Below are 24,961 nucleotides of genomic sequence, written 5' to 3'. Positions count from 1 at the left end.
ATTTAAACCTTCGTAGTGAGAACCCCTTGCAATTATCGTCCACCTCATTATATTTCGAAGTTATTTGAAATAAGTATGATCTCTGAAACAAAGACAAACGATAGAAGGGTGGCGACAGTCTTCCGCGAAATCGCGTATTTATTCGGTGGACATCATCTCGGAAAGTTATCAGTTGGTAGAGATACTGTGGTTCCTTGTAGTTTATAATTTTATGGTATATGCACAAACACTGCACTTTCCTACGATGATACATATTTAGCCATCCCGCATCCTTCAGTTTATAAGATATTCTGTCATATTTTCTAATTCCATATATATACCGAAGACACGAATTTTGCACTCGTTGAATACGTGTTACATCGCTAACGTCAATGCACGGATGGTAGACCTCAGCACAATAAGTGAATTGAGACAACACAGAGGCTTCGCACAACACCTTTTTCAGATGAATACCAAGGTAGTGTCGATGAGGAAACAACATCCTCAGATGATAATAAGCCCTGGATATACAGTTGGAGACATGCTTCTTATAGCGAAAACTGTTGTCCATAATCATACCCAAATTCTTTACTAACCAAATTCTTTACATTCTTTACTAACTTCTCACTAACCAAAGGAATGTTACAACCATCAATTTGCAAATCAATACTTTCCCGAAAACCATTACATATAGCGGAATTTCCAAAAAGTATAGCATTGGATTTACTCGGATTAAGATGTAGACCGTATTCCCGAGCCACTTTATGAATGTAATCAAGGTCTTTTTGCATATTCGTAATACCCAACGCGAAGTCGCGTGGATCAAAGGAAACATACATCTGCAAGTCATCCGCATACATATGGTACTCACAATGATTTAACCCCCTAACGATTTGAGATGTATATAAAGAAAATAGAATAGGCCCTAAAATAGTACCTTGTGGTACACCCTTGCTCAAACAGCGAAATTCAGACAAAGCATCACCGATTCTAACCGACTGATGCCTATTACTTAAATAATTTTCAATTAAGTTTAAAGCGGATTCACTGAAGCCAATATACTTTAACAATTCCACAAGCAAGTCATGACAAACACTATCAAAAGCTCTACTAAAATCCAACAAGACTACCAACGTACATAATCCTTTATCTCGAGCCTGTAAAATATCATTAGTTACCTTGAGAAGAGCAGTACTGCAGCTATGGTTTCTACGAAAACCAGATTGATGCTTCGGTAAAATATTATTAATTTGAACAAATTGATGCAACTGATTAAACATAATTCTTTCCAGAACTTTAGATAAAATTGGCAATATGCTAATCGGCCGCAGATCTTTAGGCTCAGATGGGTCACGTTTTTTTGGGATAGGAACCACAATTGACAACTTCCGACAGTCAGGTACATCCGAAGTTTCAATGCAAACATTGAGTAAATGTGTCAAGTAGGGTAATATAAATGGAAGACACATATTCAACATACTCATACTGATATTATCAGCACCGGCAGCTCTAGAAGAAATTGAGGAAATAGCTTTTATTACATCAGCTTCGGATACAAAGACAAACTTAAAATTAGTTTGAATCAAATTTAAAGGCGGTAAGTCATTAAAACTGAAACGCGTTGCAAGGTTCAAAGAAGGGACTGAATCAATAAAGAAATCGTTAACCTCATCTGGTCGATTCAAGTGAGCAGGGATTTGCTGTGAACATTTCGTACCACAAATACCCAAATGATTCAATTGTTTCCACAGTTCAGCACCCCGAGACGTCTGATATAAAAATTCCAGATATGATTTTCTTTCTCTTCTAATGCAGGTTGTAGTAAAATTCCTCAGCTCCTTATAAGCAACCCAATCAGCACCTGAACGAGTACGCTTGTATTTATTCTTTGCCCTATCACGTTCGTCCATAAGCAATTTAATATTTGGTGTTAACCAAGGTACGACCTTTTTGGTAAACCTCCTTACGGTTAAAGGGGCATGTCTGTCAAATAAAGCCAGCAACAAGTTATTAAAGTTTTGAACTTTACAATTAATGTTATCCATGAAAAATATTTTGTGAAAAGGCACCGATTGCAGATCGCTATTGAAAGCACACTCATCGACACCACGCAGCATACGCACGGTTAATAACCGAGGAGGATTCTTAGGTACTTTCAAATCTATTTCGCAAAAAATCAAATCATGATCAGACAAATCACACGGCAATACACCACTAATACTCACCAAACGACAGCAAGATGTGACGATGACATCCAACAATGTCATAACAGCATTGGTCACACGAGTCGGATCACCTATTAGTTGCACAGCCGAGAATACATCCATGAATTCATGAACAATTCATGAAACAGGTTAATGAATGGACCACTCACGTTCAGAAGATCGATGTTCAGGTCACCCAAACAAAAAATGTTTTCGGATTCAGCAACACAAGTAGTGTATACTTCCTCCACACTACTCAAAAAGTCTCTACAATTAATGTGAGGCGGTCTGTATATCCCACCGACAAAAATAGAGGACTTAGGAAAGAAAAATTGAAGCCAGACCTGCTCAATATCACCACCAACCGCAATAGGTTTATAGTCAAAGTAATCACGGAAGACTATCGCAACACCCCCACCACGATCAGTCCTATCAAATCTGACAATTCTATAACCATCAAATCCAAAATCGTACTCAGTATTAAATAGTAACAGTAAATCAAAACAGTAAATCAATATCTGGCGTACTTTAATAACACAAATCTTGGCGTTTGCGGCACAAACCAGCACAAACGAAGCACAAACGAAAACTATTAGGGCATTTTTATGTCAGTACAACAGGGGCGGCATAGGGAACAATTTTAATTTCCATGTCTCCAGCCCCACCTACAAAAAACTCGAATATCTCACGAACGAAAGCAGTACAAACGACCGCGTTTACGGCACAAAACAGCACAAACGTAGCACAAACGAATACCATGAAAAGAAATTTTAATTTCGATAGTGAGGGGGCTGGCATGTCTCCAGCCCCACCTACAAAAAACGCAAATATCTCACGAACCAAAGCAGCACAAATCGTCTCGTTTGCAGCACAAACGAGCACAAACGTAGCACAAACAAATGGCGTTTTCAAAATTTAGATATGTTGATGTGGGGGGGCTGGGGACATGGAGCCAAGAATTTCGGTGACCCAACCCAACCCAACCCAACCCATAGCTTCAAAATGTTTTTATAGATCCGGAACTTTTTGTTCCTATGTACGTTACAGGGTATATCTGAATTGGATGGGAGATATTATGAGCAAAAACTGTGGTTGAAATAGATTACATCACAATGAAGTGAATGTTTGGATAATGATAAGAAACCGCCACGAATGGAGAGAACCTAGGAGGCCTATATCCAAAATTGGATTCGAGAGAGAAGTTTAAAGTAAATAAGAGAAGAATTTATGTATATTTTGCGTATTTTTATTGTTTCTTTATTATTATTGGGGAATACTTAGGTTTAGGAAGTATGTAATTATTATTTCTGGGAATAAAGGTTATTATTCTTGTATTACTTGATAGTTAAAATTACTATGATTTTAGGTTGCTTTTAAATTGCTAATTTCTGAAATTTGCTTACATATGAAATCATTGGTAAATTCCAAGCTGCAGCCACCAAAGCTTCTGATGAGCACGTGTCATCCGGACCAATGAAAGCAACGGTGCCATTATCCCTCATTTCGGTCATTATTCTAATGGCCCTGGTCGCTAACGATGAATCAGTTCGAGCCAGACCGGACCCAGCGGGATTCGTACCAATATCCGCTGCGATGTATATTAATTTTCTTCCAGGAAGCAAATCTATGAGTAATATCAAAATTATTACATTCAATACAATTTCTAGAGTTTTGCATCGAAATTAAAGACGACCTTCACTAAATATTCAGGTATCACAACAAGCTTTTTCTTATTCTTTTAGCGAATGCTCAGATTTCAAATATATCAAAAATAGATTATTTCGTTTAACTGATACTGTTACGAAAAAGAGACACATTATCGCCGTTACCTATAAACCAATTCGTGTTCTATTTGTTCTTAACACAAAAAACCTTTATCGTCACCAAGTAAACAACAATTGCGAAGTTAATGAGAATTACTACGTAAATGGTGATAGTGTCGTAATTAAGTTGTAACCAGGTTTCTAATTAAATTTGAATTAAAATCGATAACATGGAAATATCTAATAATAGATTGGTTGAAAAAGTGATAATTACCTCTGGGTTTTGATTGAAAACCCAAAAGCAATCAAAATGTCAATCACAATAAAAATGTTTAACACACCTTCCCAAACATTGATATAAATAATATTTTACCACTAACCTTTATCTTCATTAACTGCATCTATTGCTAATGGTAAAGCTCCCAACGCGACTTGAGCTTGTCCGTAAGCCCCAAGAAACCCGATCGTAACGGAATCGTTGAAATTATGATATCCAGTTCCCGATAAATAATCATACAAAAAATTATAATCATTTTTTTCGGTATTATCGGGATGTTGAGGACATTGAAAGTTGTCGGAAGTCATCGTTTGTAAGAAATTTCCGTAAGTTAAAATCACGTTTATGCTTTGTAATAGGAGACACATTGCGATATTTCGATTTAAAACCGTTGACATTTTTTAATTTCAAGTCATCCGATCTGGATTTCAAACGTCTTCCTCCATGTTATCTCAAGGATTTTTCTTCTATTTGCAGATATTCTAGCGTAACCTAAAAATAAAAACATATTATTTTAAATTGCGTACACGTGTTTTCAATAATTTTTGCAATAATTTATTTTGAATTTAAATGATAACGTTATTAACTGTACCAAATGAATTGAAATTTCCATTTTATACATATTTTAATTTTCATCTTACGGATTATATTAAACTATAAGCTTTTATACATTAACCAGTTAAATGGGTATTCAAATTTACCCAATTAATATTTTGAAAGTTAAAACGTTTTGTTAACTTTAAACAATTTTATATAACAGGATTTGTTTTCGAGCGTTTATCTGATTTGCATCTTAAATTGAAACCAATTTTATATTGAGCCAATTAAATTGAAATCCCTAATATAAAAAAAAGAATTGAGTTTAATGTTTTCTTCCTAACTGGCATTCACGTGTAATTGCAAATATGAGAACTTTAGACGATCGTTTATATCTAAAGAAGACGTACAGTTATAAGAGCGACAAATTGTTGCAAACTTGAGATACACTTTTAGTTGCCAGGCAGCTTTAAGTTCTAAGAATAGACTTATTACTGAACTTTCAAAGTTGATATTTTATGATTCGCCAATTTCATATAAACTTACTAAATGAAATAAATTTATAAAAAATAAATCGATAAAGGCGCGGAAATAAGGATATAAAGACTGGAACGTGGAATGTACAAATAATGATGCAGAATAGATGCAGATGATTGCTGATGAGATCGATAAATATAGCGTAGATATAGTGGCGCTTCAAGAATTAAATTCAAATAAATCATGTGCTTGTATCAAAAGGAAGAGCTTCCTTTATAACAGACGTTAAGACCAGACGAATGGTAAATTATGACTCTGATGAATTATGGACCCATAAGTAGCATACTTAAAACAAACCCATCAGCAATATGCAGAAGGTAAAAGAACGGACGAACAAAACGCGGAATATCGCCAGATTGAAACTAGATGAACTAACATTACTAGGGAGTTAAACCAGGGATAAGGAAATAAGTAAGGAAGGAATCGAGGAACCATAAAAAAATTAAAAAACTATAAAGGGAACTGATACCATAACGACAGAGTTACTGAAATACGGTGAGACAGCGCTCTGGGATAGATTTCATAGGATGGTACTTATGATTTGGAACGATGCCGTATAAGTGGCGGAAAGGACTGATTATACCAATACATAAGAAAATCGATAAGCTAGTTTGCCAAAATAACGCAGGCATTGCATTGTCGAACATAACAAATAAAACATTCCCAGCTTTAATATTATAATAGATTATCAGTGTATGAAGAAGAAATTCTTAAAAATTACCAATGTGGTTTCAGGCCGAATAAATCAACAATTGACCACCTAATGCGACAAATCAGAGAGAAATGCTACGAGCACAACATATAGAGATGTCCCGAAACTCAACGTCAAGCGGTCACCGGGTGAGAGGCCAACTCATAGCTGTTCTAGAAAAAATAAGAAAAAAATTCTGTCTCTTAGTTAAGTGGTAATAGATATATTTTTGAATATGTTAAAAATCGTTCCCGTTTCATCAGCAGAAGAAATAAATGCAAAGAGATTTGCACAACAAGTAAAAAGATCTTTTCTGTGACAATGCAGAGTTTGTATTAATGCCGACGGCAAATAATTTGAGCATTTGCCTTAGTTTTAAGAAAATAATGCTATAAAATTAATAATAAATAAATTTGTTTGTTTAATTTTGTCTTTAGGTTAACCTTATTTGAAAGAGTCTTTTTGCAAGACATAAGGGCAACCATCTTGTTGAAACCACATTTTGTTGTTCGTAGATATTGACTGGTACATCTTTTAACAAAGTTAAGAGAAAATAAAAAGTAAATACAGATAACATACAAAAGTATGAATTTTTTAAATAACGTGTTTTTTGCAGAAAAACAGGCAATAATATTTTTTATGACAACAAAAATGGAAAGTGTTGTACCATTTTGGAAACTTGACTAAACAGGCCATCTTTTAAAATTACTTGCCAAGGGTGTTGTACTACTCCTTTTTTTAGAAATCGTGTGTCAAACTTGATAGACATACATTTTTTCAACCTGAACTCAATCAAATTACCGGCGAGACGATAGCAACAAACCGCTCAGCAACAAACTTTTTCCTTTATATTTCCACCTACTTCTAGGGCCCATATCTTTGTTATCTAGAAAGATAGCGAAAAACTAAGCACACGATTGGAAAGCTTGGTCGTTTCTCTATCTTATACCGAGTTTTCGTCCGCCGATATGTTGATAATGAGAGCAAGAAAAAATAAGAAACGTCGCGCTGCCACGAATTTTTGCCGCGGCTAAACCACGCTTGGGTCAATAACGGAAGTTAGGGTTGAAGGGGAGAAAACTCTAGAACTATATTCATCTTATGGGAAATTTTCTGCTCTTTCCAACGGTGTGCGATGCACTTCGCTTACGCATTCAAAGGTTGGTAACGTTACCAGATTCAAAACCATCAAAACACAATTTCAGATTCTGATAAAATAGGTGTAACATGAAATAATCTTTCCGTTTTGAACAGTTTAATATGTTTCTAAACGTAAAACTAAAACTAGAACTAACACTAGCACTATCACTAGAACTAACACTAGACCTAGAACTAGAAACTTTCGGGTTCGCTTCGACTTGTTTTCTAAAGAACAACATGGTTGCAACATGGCATCCGACACGTCAAACATTTTATTAACACCGGCCGTGAAAGCCTTCGTACTTATGTATATGTTTTTAAACGGTTTTAAGTAAATTAAGAGTGAATGAAAAATTATCTGTCAACATGAAATGAAGTTAGGATTCTCTCTCGGGTAAAACTTTGTCCGAATTTTTCCTTCATCAAATAAGAAAGTTAGGATAAGAAGTGATTGCGTTCTGCTACCTGTAGGTTGTCTTTCAGGTGTGTTTCTTTTACAGACACCGGCAGATATTGCCGGACGAAAACTCGAAATAAGACAAGCCAAGGTTAGTTCTTTTCGAATATGTAAACCATTTATTGAATTTCCATCTAGTAACGGCTGCACAAGGCCGTGAAGTTTGGCAATTCTGAGGTAAATTGAATGCAGCGCGACGTTTCTTATTTCGGTTTAAGATAGAGAAAAGGCCAAGCTTTCCAACCGTGTGCTTAGTTTTTCGCTATCTTTCTAGATAATGAAGATATGGGCCCTAGAAGTAGGTGGAAATATAAAGGAAAAAGTTTGTTGCTGAGCGGTTTGTTGCTATCGCCTCGCCGGTAATCAAATTAATGTATTTTTTTGCAAAACTAACGACCTTTGTTGTTTGATTTGTGACTTCTACAGTAGCATGGGTGTACCTAAAGATATGATGTACGGGACATCCTGTATATACATACACTGTTTATAGACTTTAAGCAGGCGTTCTACAAAGTCAACAGGAACAAATTGATCGCAAGTTTGATATTGATGGGTATTACGGCGGTGGCCGGACTGAATATATCCAGATCAACGGAGGTATAAGCCAAGGAGCCGCTATCTCATCAACTGTATCTCGCTGCTGTTGTAAAGCACCCTTTACACCCTTCAATTTAATAGAATTGCTTATAATATTTTCTAATTCATAGAAGTTTGTTTATATAATTAATTGTTTACTAAATTGTGTAAAATAACAACGGCATCAGAATTGGTTACTATAATTGTTTTCATTGCTAAATTGCTGATTCTGATATCGATGGTTTTGAAGTCATTATTTTATATGTCATTCTATGATTGGTCGATTGTATCTTCACAATCACGTGTCCGGAACAATTATAAAACATAATGTAAGACACAAAAGAGAGTCAATTGAATGCTAAATCATCTATCATCAATAACAGTTCAATCTATTGTAATTACTGATCGAACGGGTACGTAACACGAAGAGTGCTGGAAATAAAGTTAAAGTTAATATAATTAGAAGAAAACTGTCTTTTATTTGGTTTGACCAACACTAACATAAGACTGCTATATCTCATCAACAGTAAGGCCTAGAGGTTTGGGAAAAAATCTTTATCGGCAAAGTGGGCAAAAGAAATATTTGGAAATTATTTTAAAGAAATATAAACGATGAAAATTCTAATCAATTTATTTTTTATACTTTTTTACTGGTTTATTATTCTTAAATTCAGTTTAACATGTGTCGACTAACGTCATCTTCAGAAGCGTCGTTAATTTAAAAACTTCAGTTCAAAATACACACGTGCACATTCAACATTTTATAAAGATATTTCTATTTAGTGACTAGGGTTCGAGTTGAGATGTCGAGTTGAGCGCACGTGTTCTTTTTATTCCGTAAAATAGTTGTTTTCACGGGAAATTAGTCGTTCGATTTTAACGTAAATTTGACTGTTAATCAGTGATTGGTGTTGGTACCTAATAGTCAACTTTTTGTCGAAGTTGCTCTTTAAAGATTTAAATTTTTTGCAATTTTTTGGTATATATTTTCAATTTTTTCCGCCATTTTTAAACGAGTTATGACGTCATCGAAGTTTTTTTTTTAAATGGAACACCCCATTTTTTTATATCGGAATTTGAAAGAGAATTTTTTTCTGAATTATGTGCAATAAATATTAATATCGGTTACATAAGAAAATTTTCGAGAAAAATTGATTTAAAGTTTTATTATTTCTCATTCATTTGATATAGAAAATAGCAGTAGCAGTGCGTAACCATGGCAACCAATTGTTTTGATTTGACATTTTCAAGTGTCAAAATTCAATTTGAATTGAATTATTTATTTAAAGTAGCAATAGCTTGTTGCATCAAATGCATTAAAAAAAACGCAAACAGAAAACAAGATATCAAAAATTAAACATTTTTTTTAAACTTTAAGTTTACAAAAATAACATGAACGAGAGAAAACAATAATCATCATTAATTGAAATGTTCAAATTGCTGCCCGTTAGCGGCAAGGCAATATCTTAATCGGGAGACAAATGCTTCTTGAACGTTTTGAATCATATCCGGGCCGATTAATTGAATTTCTTCTCTAATTTTTTGCTTCAGATCTTCTAGGTTATCAGGCTTATTAAAATAAACTTTAGATTTTAAATAACCCCAAAGAAAATAATCTAAAGGGCCATTCAATATGTCCGCGTCTGCCAATCCAACGATTGGGAAATTTTTGGTTGAGGTATTCTCGGACAACTAGAGCATAATGAGGAGGCGCCATCTTGCTGTAGCCAAATTCTGGGATGTAGTGAATTTGGATCTTCTGCATTTGGAAAAATTGCAAGTAAACTTGGAATTAATTCTAATTGAAGGCCGCCTACTGTTCCGTTAAAGAAATACGGTCCAATAATTCTGTTCTCCACTATTCCAGCCCACACATTCACCTTTTGGGGATACTGTGTATTCGCCTCGCCTTTCCAATGGGGATTTTCTACTGCCCAATAACGGCAATTTTGCTTATGGACGGTGCCATTTAACCTTTCGAGTGCACTGTGGGGTCAATATGACCCCACGACTTATTATTTTATGTGTATTTTCTAAACTATTAAATCTTTTATTTAATGAATTTTTATAATCTTCTAGACTATAATGCTCTATATGTATCTGTAATGAATTTGAAATTTATGCGTTTCTAAAAGACAAAAAAAATTGATTGGGGTCATATTGACCCCACAGTGCACTTCTTGTACCTTTTTTTCTTAGGAAATTTCTTTAAATACTTTGAATTTGGAGCCGTCTTTAGCTTTTATTTACACAAAGGGGAAGTACCTATCTATACATTACTACTTGTGTGAATCCCCGGCCTTCCTACTTTGCTACATTCAACTGTATAGCTTCATCACAGAGCCACAGAGGTTCATCAGTTTGTTGTAAAACGCGAACCTGTACGGTAGTTCCTAACTTTGTCGTATCAATACGGAAGTTGTTTCAAAAGTCAAAATGAGTCACAGAAGGCTATCCGACGATGAATGGTTAAAACTATTAGAAGATGAAAATTTTTCACCGACGGATTTTAATTGTCAAAAATTTAGTGAAGACGAAGATGAAAGTGACGAGGAAAACTCAACTTTTAGTGAACATGATTCTAACTCTGAAAATGATCTAAGTGACGGTGACGAAAACCTGGAAAACGAAGTAGAAAATAATCATTTATTTATGGGGAAAAACGGTAAAACTAAATGGAATAGTTTTCCAAAGCCAACATCACGCACAAGGGCAAAGAATATAGTTTTACTACACCTGCCTGATCCAAAGAGAGCTGCTAAATCTGTAGTGAAGCCTCAAGATACATTTTCATTGTTTTTTGATGGTGACATGGTAGATAAGATAGTCAAGTATACTAATATAAAAATTGAAAGTGTTCTAGAAAATCGTGTAAATTTATATAGCTATGAAAGAAGAACAAACCGAGAAGAAATATATGCAGTGTTCGGTTTACTCTTTATTTGCGGAGTTATGAGATCGTCTCATCTGCAACTCCATGATCTATGGAATACATCATACGGACCAGCCATTTGTCATGCAGCCATGAGTGAAAGGCGTTTCAAATTTTTGTTGGGCAACCTTCGATTTGATGATATTACAACCAGAAACATACGTAAGCAAGGTAATAAGTTGGCAGCAATAGTTGATCTATGGGAAGCATTTATTGTTAATTGTCAGAAACACTACATTATGAGTGAATACGTTACCATAGATGAAATATTATGTCCTTTTCGCGGACGTTGCTGTTTTGTGCAATATTTGCCGAATAAACCTGCCAAGTACGGTATAAAAATTTTTGGAATGAATTGTGCCCAAACATTCTACTTTTATTCTGGAAAAATTTATGCCGGCAAAGAAAATAAAAAACGCGCAAAAAACCTAGCGCATGATGTAATCATGAATCTTACCGTTCCAATTCACAATACTGCAAGAAATATCACAACGGATAACTGGTATACATCTATACCCTTAGGAAAAAGTTTGTTGCAAAAAAAATTAACACTGGTTGGTACTTTGAAAAAAAATAAACGAAAGCAAACAAACAACGAGCTGTTTATTCTACGTTAGAAGGTTTGTCAGAACTGGGGAAAATGGTGTCGTATGTTCCCAAGAAAGGCAAGTGTGTGATCATTTTTAGTACAATGCATGATGATAGAAGCAAACTGGAAGCTGAAAATAAAAACAAGCCTGAAGAAATCGAATTCTATAATAAATCAAAGGGAGGCATGGATACATTAGATAAATTGTGTGCCACGTACACGACTCAAAGAGGGTCACGACGCTGGCCTATGGTAATTTTCTATTTTATGTTGAATGCTTGCACAATAAATGGTCAAGTAATCTTCAGAGATGTTAAACCTGATTATTTCAGAGATACTTCACATTCTAGACGATTATTTATACGTCAAATAGGTGAAGGTTTGGTGAGAGCGCAACTTCAGATAAGGTCCGGTATACCAAATTTGCAACCTTTAGTAAAGTTAAGTCTTGCGCGCTGTGGATTTGAAGTTCCCCCTAGACAAGAACAAAACCTTGATCAACCAGGACCACCAGCAAAACGCAAAAGATGTGCCTTATGTTCACGGCAAGATGATAAAAAAACGAACCTTTATTGTTCTAAGTGTAAAACTGCAATATGTAAAAATCATTCTTATATTATATGTTCTAATTGTCATAAATAAAATATTTTTTATCTATAATGTAAAATAGACCGTAAACATTGTTCTTATAATTTGGTTTTCTCAAATAAAGTTTGTTCCTAAATAATAACAACATTCTTTACATGGGGTCATATAGACCCCGTTGTGCACTCCGTGTGACTCAAAAAGCCTGTGCACTCGGAAGGTTAAACAAAATGTTGCTTCATCGGAGAATAGAATCTTTTTAATAAATTTCGGATTCGCAGAATTGCACGCGTCGATCAAAATCGTCATCGGAAAGCTCAGGCACCAAGTGTACTTTGTAGGGGTGATATTTTTTTTTCTTAAGAAATCTTGATATTGTGCTTCTAGATGTATTTAAATTTGCAGCTTGGAAATTTTAAATCAAAACATTTGGTTGCCATGGTTACGCACGGTTGCTACTATTTTTTATATCAAATGAATGGGAAATAATGAAACTTTAAATTAATTTTTCTCGAAAATTTTCTTATTTAATCGATATTAATATTTATTGTACATAATTCAGAAAAAAAATCTCTTTCAAATTCCGATATAAAAAATGGGGTGTTCCATTTAAAAAAAAATTCGATGACGTCATAACTCGTTTAAAAATGGCAGAAAAAACTTAAAATATACACCAAAAAATTGCAAAAAATTTAAATCTTTAGACCCGTTTCAGCGATTTTTTCATAAATTGTTTATAATAATTTTATCGAATTTATCCGTTACTTTTGAAACGCACTGTATAGTAATGAATACGTCGTTTAACTTTGGATAAAAGTTTGTTGCGGTTGGTTGCGTGTATAAACCACCTAACTTTAGTTACGTAAATTTTCTCAATGAATTTGAAAATTCTATTACAAATTATTTAAGTATGTCGGATAAAATTGCTTGTTGTGGCGAATTCAATTTACCTTATTAAATTTCGAAAAAAGTGATACCAGTGAATTTTTGTCTCTGATAGATTCATTAGGTGGAACGCAGCTCATTGATGCACCTACAAGGACGGCGAGGAACTGCATATTATTAATAGACCTAATTATTACTTTTGACGAGTCTTTAATTCTGAGTAGTGGAGTTATTGGCTGTGACGTTTCCGATCATGACATGGTGTACTATGTGATGAGTGTGAATATTCCTGAGAGTGTTCCACTTTATAGAAATATGCGCTTGTTGAATCGCATTAGTCACGAACAATTTTTGCTTGACCTGCAGTCCATACCATTTAATTTTATATTTTGTATGGATGATATTGATCGCAAACTTGAGTTTTTAAATGGTAACTTAGTTGCCTTGTTTGATGCTCATGCTCCACTGAGGAATTACAGATTTACTAAACCACCCAGTCCTTGGTTGACAGATAATATAAAGCTCTTGATGAATTTGAGGGATCGCGCAAAGATGAAATTCAGGACGACTCGCAGTCGGGGTGATTGGGGTTACTACAAATCTCTGCGTAATTACAAAACTGCAGCTGTGAGGAACGAAAAACGTGCTTATTTTGCTTATTTGACAGAACAAGGAAGTTCTAAACAGATATGGAATGAAGTTAGAGGACTTGGGGCCCCTGACCGTATTAACAGTTATTTTGTAGATAGTGTAAACGACCTTGTGGATAGTTTGCCGTCTGTTAATTTGGATTTTTATAACCATAATAAATGCATGTCAATATCAATTTGTATTTAAAAGTGTAAGTGGGGCAGAGGTGCGGTTTATTCTGGCTTCTATCACATCCGCTTTAGTTGGGTATTTCCATAGGAATGATCTGACTTACTTTCTCAATTGTTGTCTTTCGGAGAGTAAATTTCCTACACTTTGGAAGCAAGGGATAGTTATTCCTTTGGCAAAAGTTGATAATCCCAAGCAATTGAAAGATCTTAGACCAATAAGTATTCTTCCAACGTTATCTAAGGCGCTTGAAAAAATTATGAAGCAGCAGTTGGTGAGTTACGTGGAGAGTAATAGCTTGTTGCCTCAGGAGCAGTCTGGTTTTCGAAGTGGCTATAGTTAATCGTTTGAAACCACCGTTAATCACGTGGTTTTGGGTGAGATTCTGTATGATTTGGGGTTACATCGAACGGACATAAATTATTTTAAAGATCGGAAAGTTCAATGATGACCCATAACTTTAGGCTGATACGGTAGCAGAAGAATCAGGATAAACTACGAGCTGGATAGCATGATGCGAGCGAGGATATATTGCGTTTTATAAAGTCAGAACGCCTACGATGGCTAGGGTATCTTTCACAGGATATATCATGGAGGTAGACTCGCAAGAGAGCTGTCTGCATGGAAACCGATAAACAAGAAAACGCGAGGGAGGGCACAAAGGTCATGTAGAATGATAGCAGAAGACGATTTTATGAATTATACGTGTTAAACGATGGAGGGAGGTTGCCGAGGACAGAGAAGATGGAATAAGAATTCTCTGAAGATATGAAAATTGTGTATCTCCAAAAATACAACCGCCCTTCTTGAGATGTCTCTGTTAGTGGATGTACTAAAAGCAGGCTTTGGCAACTCCAACGACGGTAATACGTCACGGCGTTTTTTTCTCAAATCCTGAGACAGCATCAAGAATAACAGATTTTGACCTTGACTTCTTGAAAAGATTGAAACTTATATTGGAGGTCATCTCGAGCGGTCACAAAATAAACACAGAAAAATTTGCGATCTTCTGTAAAGAAACAGCAGAAGTTTACGTAAGGTTGTATGAGTGGCATCCAAAAACACCCACTCTTCACAAAATATTGATTCACGGACCAACATTAATACAACACACTATAGTACCAATTGGCCAGCTCTCTGAAGAAGCCGTAACAAATATTTCCGCCAGTATAGATTAGGCTTTGCAAGAAAGTTTTCTAGAGTGCAATGTAATGTAGATGTCCTAAACAGATTGTTATTGACCTCGGACCCGTTAATTTCATGTTCGAGGCCTATAGAAAAATTAAACAAGAAATCGTTTTCTAAAGAGATATTAGATTGTTTTTTGCAACCAGATAAGGAAGAAGATGATGAAGAGTCATTTATTTGACGTACCTAATATTTATTAAATAATATTTGTGAGTACAACTGTTGTTTGGTCAACGGTGTATACTGTTAATTTGGTCACTTTCCGTATAAAGCATATTGATTATTTTTAGAAAAATTGTAAAGGAAAAGATATATTCATTAAATGAAATAAATTTTAAATTTTAATCTCATTTAATTGTCAACCTCAGAACGTCAAAGAAGGAAAAAGGGACACACCTGCAAAATCCATTTCCCTACTACTATTAATAAAAATTTAATCAAAATTAAATTAGTCAAGCAGTTTTGATATACGTCAGGTTTCAGTGAGTTTATTGAAAGGAATGAATAATTTTATATAATAACAAATTTTTGTTGCCAAGATATATTTTAAAAAAAAGGTCACTAAATGTTTTTGTCTTGGATTTAGGCAATGGATTTTGTAGACATGACGCTACAACAACTATCATTCTTAAAATTTTAATTGAAAAGTACATATACAGGGTGCCCATTATGTATGGAATATAGTATATATCTTGGTAAGTATCAACTTTACAAAAAAACATTTTATACAAAAGTTGTTTAATATTTGATTTGCCATAATAAGACACCATTCAATTGTTTTTATTTCAGAAAACAAATGAGCAACGAATAACATTTAATTTTTTTTAAATGGCAATGTACCCTTTCGTTAGGCTCATTTGATAGAGATTTTTTTCTCTTTACGATGACGTAAAATTTTAGTACCCTTATACTAGAAAATTTTTGAAAAAAATGTAAAAACAGTTTATTAAGTTAATTTTGCCAATAACATGAATCTAGATATCCGAAATCTTATTTGTCCTAACAATTGAATGTGACAGAATCTTGTTTATTTAAATAAGTTGGTAGATCAAAAAAGAAAAATGGTTCATTTAACAGAAACTGAACGCATAGAAATTTTAATTATGGTCGGTTATGGGGATTGCAAACGAACACAATTAGAAGTATGTGAAATTTTCAATGAGCGTTATCCACATCGAGAACCAATCACTCAATCAGTAGTTAGCAAAACTTCGAAACGTTTTAGGGAAACTGGTAACGTTAAAGATCTGCCAAAGACTGGTCCGCAGAGATCTGCAACAGATGAAGATAAAAAGATCGATATTCTCATAGAAATCGAAGAAAATCCAAACATTTCAACTCGTCAGTTATGTTTAAACCATGCTCTAAGTAAAGGTTCAATACACAAAATATTACATGTAGAAAATTTACATCCGTACAAACCGACTTTATTGCAAGAATTATCCGAAGATGACTACGGTCGACGTGTTGAATTTTGTGAATTTATGATGGAGCGAATCAACAGCAATCCAAATTTTCTCAATAATATGGTTTTCTCTGACGAGGCTACGTTTTGTTTAAATGGTAATGTAAATAAGCAAAATTCTCGATATTGGGCCGCTAAAAATCCCCATTGGATGATTCAAAATCATACTCAAACACCACAGAAATTAAACGTATGGGTGGGAATTTGTGCAGATCACATAATTGGACCTTTCTTTATTCGAGGTACTCTAACTGGTCACCGTTATTTACAATTATTGCAACAGCAAATTATCCCAGCTTGCCAAGAAAATCTTGATGATCTTTGGTTTCAACAAGATGGGGCACCGCCCCACTATCATTTAGATGTACGCCGATATTTAGATACGGTATTACCGGCCCGTTGGATAGGCAGAAGAGGGTCTGTAGAGTGGCCACCCCGATCTCCGGATCTTACACCTTGCGATTTCTTCTTCTGGGGATATTTAAAATCTAAAGTTTATGTAAACCGACCTCAAAATCTGACAGAATTAGAGCAACGAATAAAAGATGAAGCTGCAGCTATTTCTCCCAGATCGCTAAGAAATTCTTTTCAAGCCTTTTATGATAGATTGGGCCACTGCCTTGCAGGTAATGGTGAACATTTTGAACATTTATTGTCGTGAAAACCATTTTAGTGCTAATTTCGTTTTGTCTTTAAAGTTTAATAATTTTCATTTACACTAATTTTTAGTTTATTTGTTTTATTTTGTATGTAGATTTAATTTACGGTAATAATTCGAGGTAGTTGATGATCTCGGATATCTAGATTAATGTTATTGGTTAAATTTTCTTAATAAACAATTTTTACATTTTATGCAAAAATTTTCTGATGTAAGGGTACAAACATTTTACGTCATCATAAAGAGAAATCTCTATCAAATAAGCCTAATAAAAGGGTACATTGCCATTTAAAAAAAATTAAATGTTATTCGTTGCTCATTTGTTTTCTGAAATAAAAACAATTGAATGGTGTCTTATTATGGCAAATAAAATACTAACCAACTTTTGTATAAAATGTTTTTTTATAAAGTTGATACTTGCCAAGATATATACAATATTCCATACATAATGGGCACCCTGTATGTTGTTTTACAGGCATAAAACCCTACTTTGAATGCAACTAAATTTTTTATCTCTTTACAAGTTTTTACATCATTTTAAAAAAATTGTAAAAATCTAATTCTTAATATATGTTCAACAAATATAAAGAAAAATATGTGGTTTTATGTAAACTAAAAATTTTTATTCGTAGCCAAAATTTGTATCATATAAAAAATACGATTTTTTCCCATCGCATTTAAAAAATCGTAATTATTTTTCTAAAGCAAAACGAATTGAAGAGGGTTTCAGCGTTATAAATAAGTCAGAAAATTTTTGCTTGATGAAGAATTGCCAAGCGAACTCGACACTGTTATGTAGCAAAATGTCGTGAAAAAAAACCCGAGATATATGACCGGTTGCAACCTGAAATTAATGGACGCGCAATATTTTTGCCAATGAAAAATTCCTTTCTACTCCACTCGGTAAAAAAAAATTTTTTTGTGGAACTTTAACGCTCTTCCCGGAATTTAAAACTCGATTTGCTTTAAATTGAATCAAATTTAACTTAATTTCTTTAAATTAACTTTTTATTTTGATTATTTTTTTTCTGCTTTTAAGCTTTAAAACGTTTTAAGTACTTGGAAAGAGAAAACAAATGATTTTCGTTTATAAAGTAGATTTCAAAAATGCTTTTTAATTAAGTTTTGTTGGGTTTCGTAAAGCTTGAACTAAATTGTAGTACTTCTAACGCAAAACAATACGTTTAATGAATACAAAGCAAGAGCAAACATGAGAAAGTAAATGACACAATTTGACATATTCCATTCGTTTTTGAGGTTTAATTTAAACTTCTCTCGTTTTAATTTCGTATTAAAAAGATTGTTTTAATTAATTTTCATTTCTCAATCTGCGTTTTAAAAGACTTCATTTAAATCCAATTTAAGATATAAATAATTTCTTGAATTATTAAAATTAATAAATTTTGATTAATTTAATTTAGAACTTACTTTTTTTTTAATTTAAACCCAATTTTCTTATCTTGAATAACTTATTTTTTATAACAAGAATTCACTTAATCATTTAATAGAAACAAAAATTTATTTATAAAATAAGTTATATAGTAATACTCGAGTTTTTGCGTGGTAAACATCCGTTTAGCTTTAACTCTCGATCCACTAGGTTCCGGTTTCCACGGTGTACTAACCAAACAAATATCATCTACGATCAGAAAGATGAACGTTTCTGCAATGGATCTCCATAGCGACAAACTCGCGCATGCCACGTTCAACAGGTTGAAACAAGAACGAAAGTTTCATAATTTCTCTCATCATCTCGACAGTCTTAATTTGGTTTTAATTAAAATTAATTGAAAAATGTGAATAAACAAAAAGCAAAAAGTTTATTTATCAAAAGGGAAAAGGTTTTGATTGATGATTTTAATTATAATAAATGGAAATTTATGGGAAATAAACTTTGAATAACTTAGTTTGCGGGCTTTTAAAAGATAAAAGGTAAATTTTCAATAATAATATTCATTTTATTAACTGATTTAATATAAAATTTTGTAATTAATAAAGAAACATTTAATAAATATGACAAATATAAAGTAAATAAAATCAAATTTAACAATAATTATTGTTATAAGAATCGATTGATAGAAGAAAAACATCAATACAGAGTGGTATTGACTTTATTAAAATATTGGATCAAGATGGGAATGGGGATACGTCTGAAAACGTAAAGCTTTTAGTGCTTCTGGTACGTTGAAAACAACAACAGATTTAGATATTACAAAGACGGTTTCAACAGGGAGGCGTAAAAACATTACCGAAAACAAAAGGAGAGGTTATTGTTGTTTTTTACGCACTTAGTTGGATTATTCGGTTTCGCTTTTATCTTTTTTAGCAAAAATCGTACCTTGTCGTAATTTGTTATTTATAAGTATGTATTTCCAGTCAAATGCATATATTGCAACATGATCAGATTTTGATTTAATTTAATGGTCTTTACTTTTTTTAAATATTCATCTGTTGGCGAACGACAATAGGTGGCGTGTACAGGGTGTCCCGTTAAGCGTACGGAGCGGCTGTATCTCAACAACGGTAAGGCCTAGAGGTTTGGGAAAAAATCCTTATAAGCAAAGTGGGCAAGAGAAATAGCTAGAAATTATTTCGAAGTTCGTAATTCTACCGCTAGGGGGCGTAACTACCATAGAGAAACATAAAATTCCCGCTATCTCAGAAAATTAGACGATGAGCTATAACGTTGACAACATCATTTAGTAGCTTGGATAATACCGCATCGCTTTTGTTTTAAGATATTTCTCATATCTGTCATAATAAGGGAGGGGGAGGCCAATGTGTTTTTAAATGTTTACATTTTAATATCTCCTAGACCATTCAACCGATTTGAATATTTTTGGTCTTGTTTGAAAGAGCATTTCATGCTCTTTTAAAAGATATGTTCAGTAAGACCGCTTGGTTTAAAACAAATAAGCTAGAGGTCGTATAAAACAAAATAAACCAAAACACTTAGAATAACTTAAATTTTTGGCAAAAATAACTCACTAATGTGTGAAATGCCTTCCATAAACCTCGATGCATTTATTTAATCTAGTTTCGACGAAAAAAAAGCGCTGCTTAAGTCTCGGCCCTGGACAAGTTTCTACTGGTATTTAGTGTTTTGTCATATTTTCCCTGGTTATTGGTTTTTCTTGAAAAGTCAGGTCGTTTAGTCTACCCAATAGATAAAGGGGTGAAAGCAATGTGGGTTTGGTCGAACCAAGAATGCATATTATGCAAGTTTACATCAGCTTGTGGACAGATGCTTCATGCATCCATAGCATTTGTGATAAAAGGTTTGGATTTGCCCAAATCATATTTAAAAGTCAATGGTAATAGTTCAGTCTGTTATCATAATCGGTATCTGTTAAGGCCTGATGTAAAACAACGTGGTGGAGATATTATTCTCTTGAGAACTCTTGTGGACAATTGTTTTCGGAGTTCCCAGATTATGTGGGATCACATTGCGCACCAATGTGATTTACGAATTCATAGAGATGTCTGAATGGGCTACACGTTGCCAGTTTTCCGTAATGGCTAAGTCAATCTTAAAAACACTTCTAGAGAAAAATGTCTTTCTTTGTCGTAATTGCATTGCACATTTTTGCCATGCAGTTGCATCGTATTCGAAACATTGAAAATAAATCATCATACTCTCTATCATACGCTTTTGCGTTAGTAAATGACATGTTTACAGTTACCATGGTTATGTGATTTGTTTTTCTCGATGAGGTAACTGGATCCGATTGATGGCACTCGAGTTTTTAACATTTTCTTCTATAACTCGAGAACGGGTGGCGATATCGAGATGCGGTTTTCACTAAAATTTAGCAAATTTTAAGGTAACTAAGGGTCTGTGAAGTAAATAGTATCGTTCCATTTAACTTTTCTTCAAAAATCACAAAAATATGTAATCGCTGCAGATAACGTCCTCTAGCTCATTTGTTTTAAAGCAGACGGTCTTACTGAAAATATCTTTAAAAAGAGCATAAAATGCTCTTTCAAACAACACCGAAAATATTCAAATCGGTTGAATGGTCTAGGACAGTGGTCTTGAAACTATTTTGAGGCGCGGAACCCCTTTACAGTTATATATATTTCAACGGAACCCTTAAGAAAAAATTAATATCAAATTATTACTTATGTGAATTTTAGAATGTTAAACAAGTAAATTGGTAAAAAATACATATTTTCATTGTTCATTATTATAAAAGTACAAAAATAAAACACAAATGCAAAATTAGATTGCATGCGCTAATGGCTGGGGTGAGCCTGTTTGCCCTTGCATAATATATTAAAATCTGGTAAAATATTTGTTATTTGTAGACGCATCTCATTTTCTGCATCGAGCCTATTTCTGTATTTTGTTTTCGTTGCTACATATATTGAAAATGAATGTTCGCATAAATAGGTAGAAACGAAAGGCAGTGATCTAACAAGGGAAGTGTCACAACTGTGTCTCACCGATTTCGATGCAATTTGGTACAGTCATAGAATGGGCCAAAATAAGGTTCGTACATTTTTTTATACGTGCGGTAAAAGCCCCTGGGGCGAGTTATAGGGGTTGAAAGTTTGGAGAAAAAGTACGTTTTCACTTATATTTTAAAAATGAAAAGTGCTATCAAAATTTGGTAAATTGTAACTGATATTCATTTTAAAAGAGCTTTCTTTTGATGTATCACACATATACCAGAGGGTTAAGAAGGGCGAACTACCCCTATTTTTTTGGAATTATTTAAAAACCACCCTATCGATTTTGGCGGCATTAAGTATACTTCCAGCACGTTCAAAAATATTAGTTAAGGGTTTTTTCCCATTCGCTCTAGATCATCCCCAGCGAAGTTACGGGGGTTAACATGTAACCACTTTTCGTAAGAATGATGTGATAAAATTGTCAGGTATTTTCAAAATACTTTAACAAAACCGTAAATTAGTCGCACAATAAAATGTTTAATGTAAAATAAGGCATAATACACCATTTAGGGGTGGTTGGGGTTAACCACCCCCTTAAAAATTAATTCTATCCCGGGCATTACTTGTTGATTACGGCGAAATTTGGTACTGTGTTTGTTTTATATAGTTTATTAGTTTATTTTTATTCTACATAATGTTGCCAAAAATACACCTACCAAAAAAATTTTGGCACAATATTTGTTTTTTTAGTGCCGCTTGCTAAAGGTCATTTCTCAAAATAGTTTTTTCTAGTATAAAAGAACGTGTGCCCAGTGGGTAGATTTTAGTTTCAGAGCAACTGACAGAAGCAATGGTTACAATAAACCCAATAAACGTTTTAAATTTGCTAATGACAGTTTTTACTGTTATGAATATTCCCCAGACTCCTGTAAATGAAGCAGAAGTTAGTTTAAAAGAAAATATACAGCGTATTTTAATGGAAAGTATGGAAGACTACAATATGCAAATTGAAGACGAAACTGTATTAATTTTCGATTCATCCAATGGCATCAATGACGGTCAGCAAATTATTGAAGACCAGGATACAACTGACAGGTTTGTAGAAGATACTGATGCTCATTGTCCATTGAAGGATGACATCGACTACGAGTACAAATTAGAGGCGGTAAATTACTGGACAAGTGGGAAGAAAGGTTATTTGAAACTAGAAACCGTAAAAAACAAATACCGAAAAGTAACGTCAAAGACCCAATTGCACAGATGGTCTAAATATATTGAAGAAAGAGGGACATACAAAGAAAAATTAGCAGAAATTACCGAATTTGTAATTAATCAAGCGAGAGCCGCCGTAGATAATAAATTGCCACTACATGATATTGATATACGCAGATGGGCTATACAAGCTAGAAATGAAAAGAATTTATCTCCTCAACTGTTCAAAGCATCTCATAGCTGGGTGCAACGTTTTAAGAAAGCAAATCGGTTAGTAAGCCGAAAAATAACAAAATTTCTATCCCAAAAACAAATTGGAAATGTTGATCGAGTAAAAACTTTAGCAAAAGATTTCGTTAAAGAGGCAAAGCTACAAATCCAAATATATGGACCTGAAAACACCTACAATTCGGATCAGAGCGGTTTTAACTTGGAATTCCATTCGGGAAGAACATTAAGCGATTTAGGAGTTAAAACCGTAGAAAGTGTGGTCCAGTCGGTGTCATCTACAACGCACAGTTACACAATTCAACCCGTAATATCTGCTGATGGGAAACTTCTTTCTCCACTTTTTATTGTTTTAAAAGAACCCTCTGGCAGCTTTGGACCGAGGGTAGCAAATACAATGTTTAAAGCAGACAATATATACGTTTTGGCATCAAAATCTGGAAAGTTAACTTCAGAACACATGAAAAATTGGCTCCAAAATGTATATTTTCCAAATACTGGTTCTAAATCATTATTATTATTAGATTCTTGGAGTGGCCATTGTCCTGAAGTTATTAGTGAAATAACTCCATCAGGTACTAATTTTAAACATTTATCTATACCTGCAGGGACAACAGGTCAAATACAGCCCCTAGATGTATTTGGTTTCAGAATATGGAAAAATTTTATTAGAAGATTCTCTGATCAGATTATTCTTTACCAGTATGATGTCAATTTACATCAGAGGGATAACATATTAAAATTGCAATCGTTGACGCATAACCAGTTGGCTTCCCCTCGGTTTATAAATGTTTTTAAATACGCATGGTTTGCAAGTGGCTATATAGAGGAGAGACCAGACCATTTTGAAAATCCCGTGGAAGTTTGCTTTTCGAGTGAGAAGCCAACGTGTGATATCTGTGGGGATATAGCGGTCATAACATGTGCATGGTGTAAAAAATCCTTATGTTTTTAAAACATTTTTTCCACGACTTTCATTTTTGCCAACACTACGTAGAATAAAAATAAATTTAATATTGAAAATTAATATAATACATAAAAAACGTCAATTAGTAATGTAGAATAAACTTCTTTGGTATATTGAACTATTTTTTTTGTCAGTTGCTTTTTAACTCATAAATAAATAAAATATCTTATTTATCTAGTAGTTTTATATTTATTATTTAAAGAAAATGAGGGTAGTTTACCTCGTGGAACATCGATAGATAGATTTTTAAAAAACAATACCACAGTTACGATGGCAGTTTTCATCTTCGAGGTATAAACAAAAAACTACCCCTAATTTGTAACCCTTATAACCATTTTCAAAAATTTTTACTTCAAATATAAAACAAACACAGTACCAAATTTCGCCGTAATCGACAAATAACGCCCGGGATAGAATTAATTTTTAAGGGGGTGGATAACCCCAACAACCCCTATATGGTGTATTATGCCTTATTTTACACTAAACATTTTATTGTGCGACTAATTTACGGTTTTGTTTAAAGTATTTTCAAAATACCTGACAATTTTATCACATCATTCTTACGAAAAGTGCTTACATGTTAACCCCCGTAACTTCGCTGGGGTTGATCTAGGGCGAATGGGAAAAAACCCTTAACTAATATTTTTGAACGCACTAGAAGTATACTTAATGCCGCCAAAATCGATAGGGTGGTTTTTAAATAATTCCAAAAAAATAGGGGTAGTTCGCCCTTTTTAACCCTCTGCTATATGTGTGACACATCAAAAGAAAGCTCTTTTAAAATGAATATCAGTTACAATTTACCAAATTTTGATAGCACTTTTCGTTTTCAAAATATAAGTGAAAACGTACTTTTTCTCCAAACTTTCAACCCCTA

The 24,961-nt window shown here is 33.8% G+C and overlaps 1 protein-coding gene across 1 annotated transcript in view; it reads right to left on the bottom strand.

The window, feature by feature from the left end:
* Positions 1 to 18,837, bottom strand: part of LOC111416260 (Guanylyl cyclase at 32E) — a 153,239-nt gene extending 134,402 nt beyond the window's left edge. The window contains exons 1-3 of the mRNA XM_071196358.1: positions 18,711 to 18,837; positions 4,327 to 4,715; positions 3,587 to 3,807 (exon numbers count right to left, since the gene is read on the bottom strand). Coding sequence (XP_071052459.1) covers positions 3,587 to 3,807; positions 4,327 to 4,621 — 516 coding nt within the window. The 5' untranslated portion in view covers positions 4,622 to 4,715; positions 18,711 to 18,837. The remainder of the gene's footprint in view (positions 1 to 3,586; positions 3,808 to 4,326; positions 4,716 to 18,710) is intronic.
* Positions 18,838 to 24,961: the final 6,124 nt, after the last annotated feature.

Source organism: Onthophagus taurus, chromosome 6, assembly GCF_036711975.1.
Source record: "Onthophagus taurus isolate NC chromosome 6, IU_Otau_3.0, whole genome shotgun sequence".
Classification (NCBI taxonomy): Eukaryota; Metazoa; Arthropoda; class Insecta; order Coleoptera; family Scarabaeidae; genus Onthophagus; species Onthophagus taurus.
Note: the sequence above shows the minus strand (reverse complement) of the source record. Positions and strands in the feature narration are given on the sequence as shown.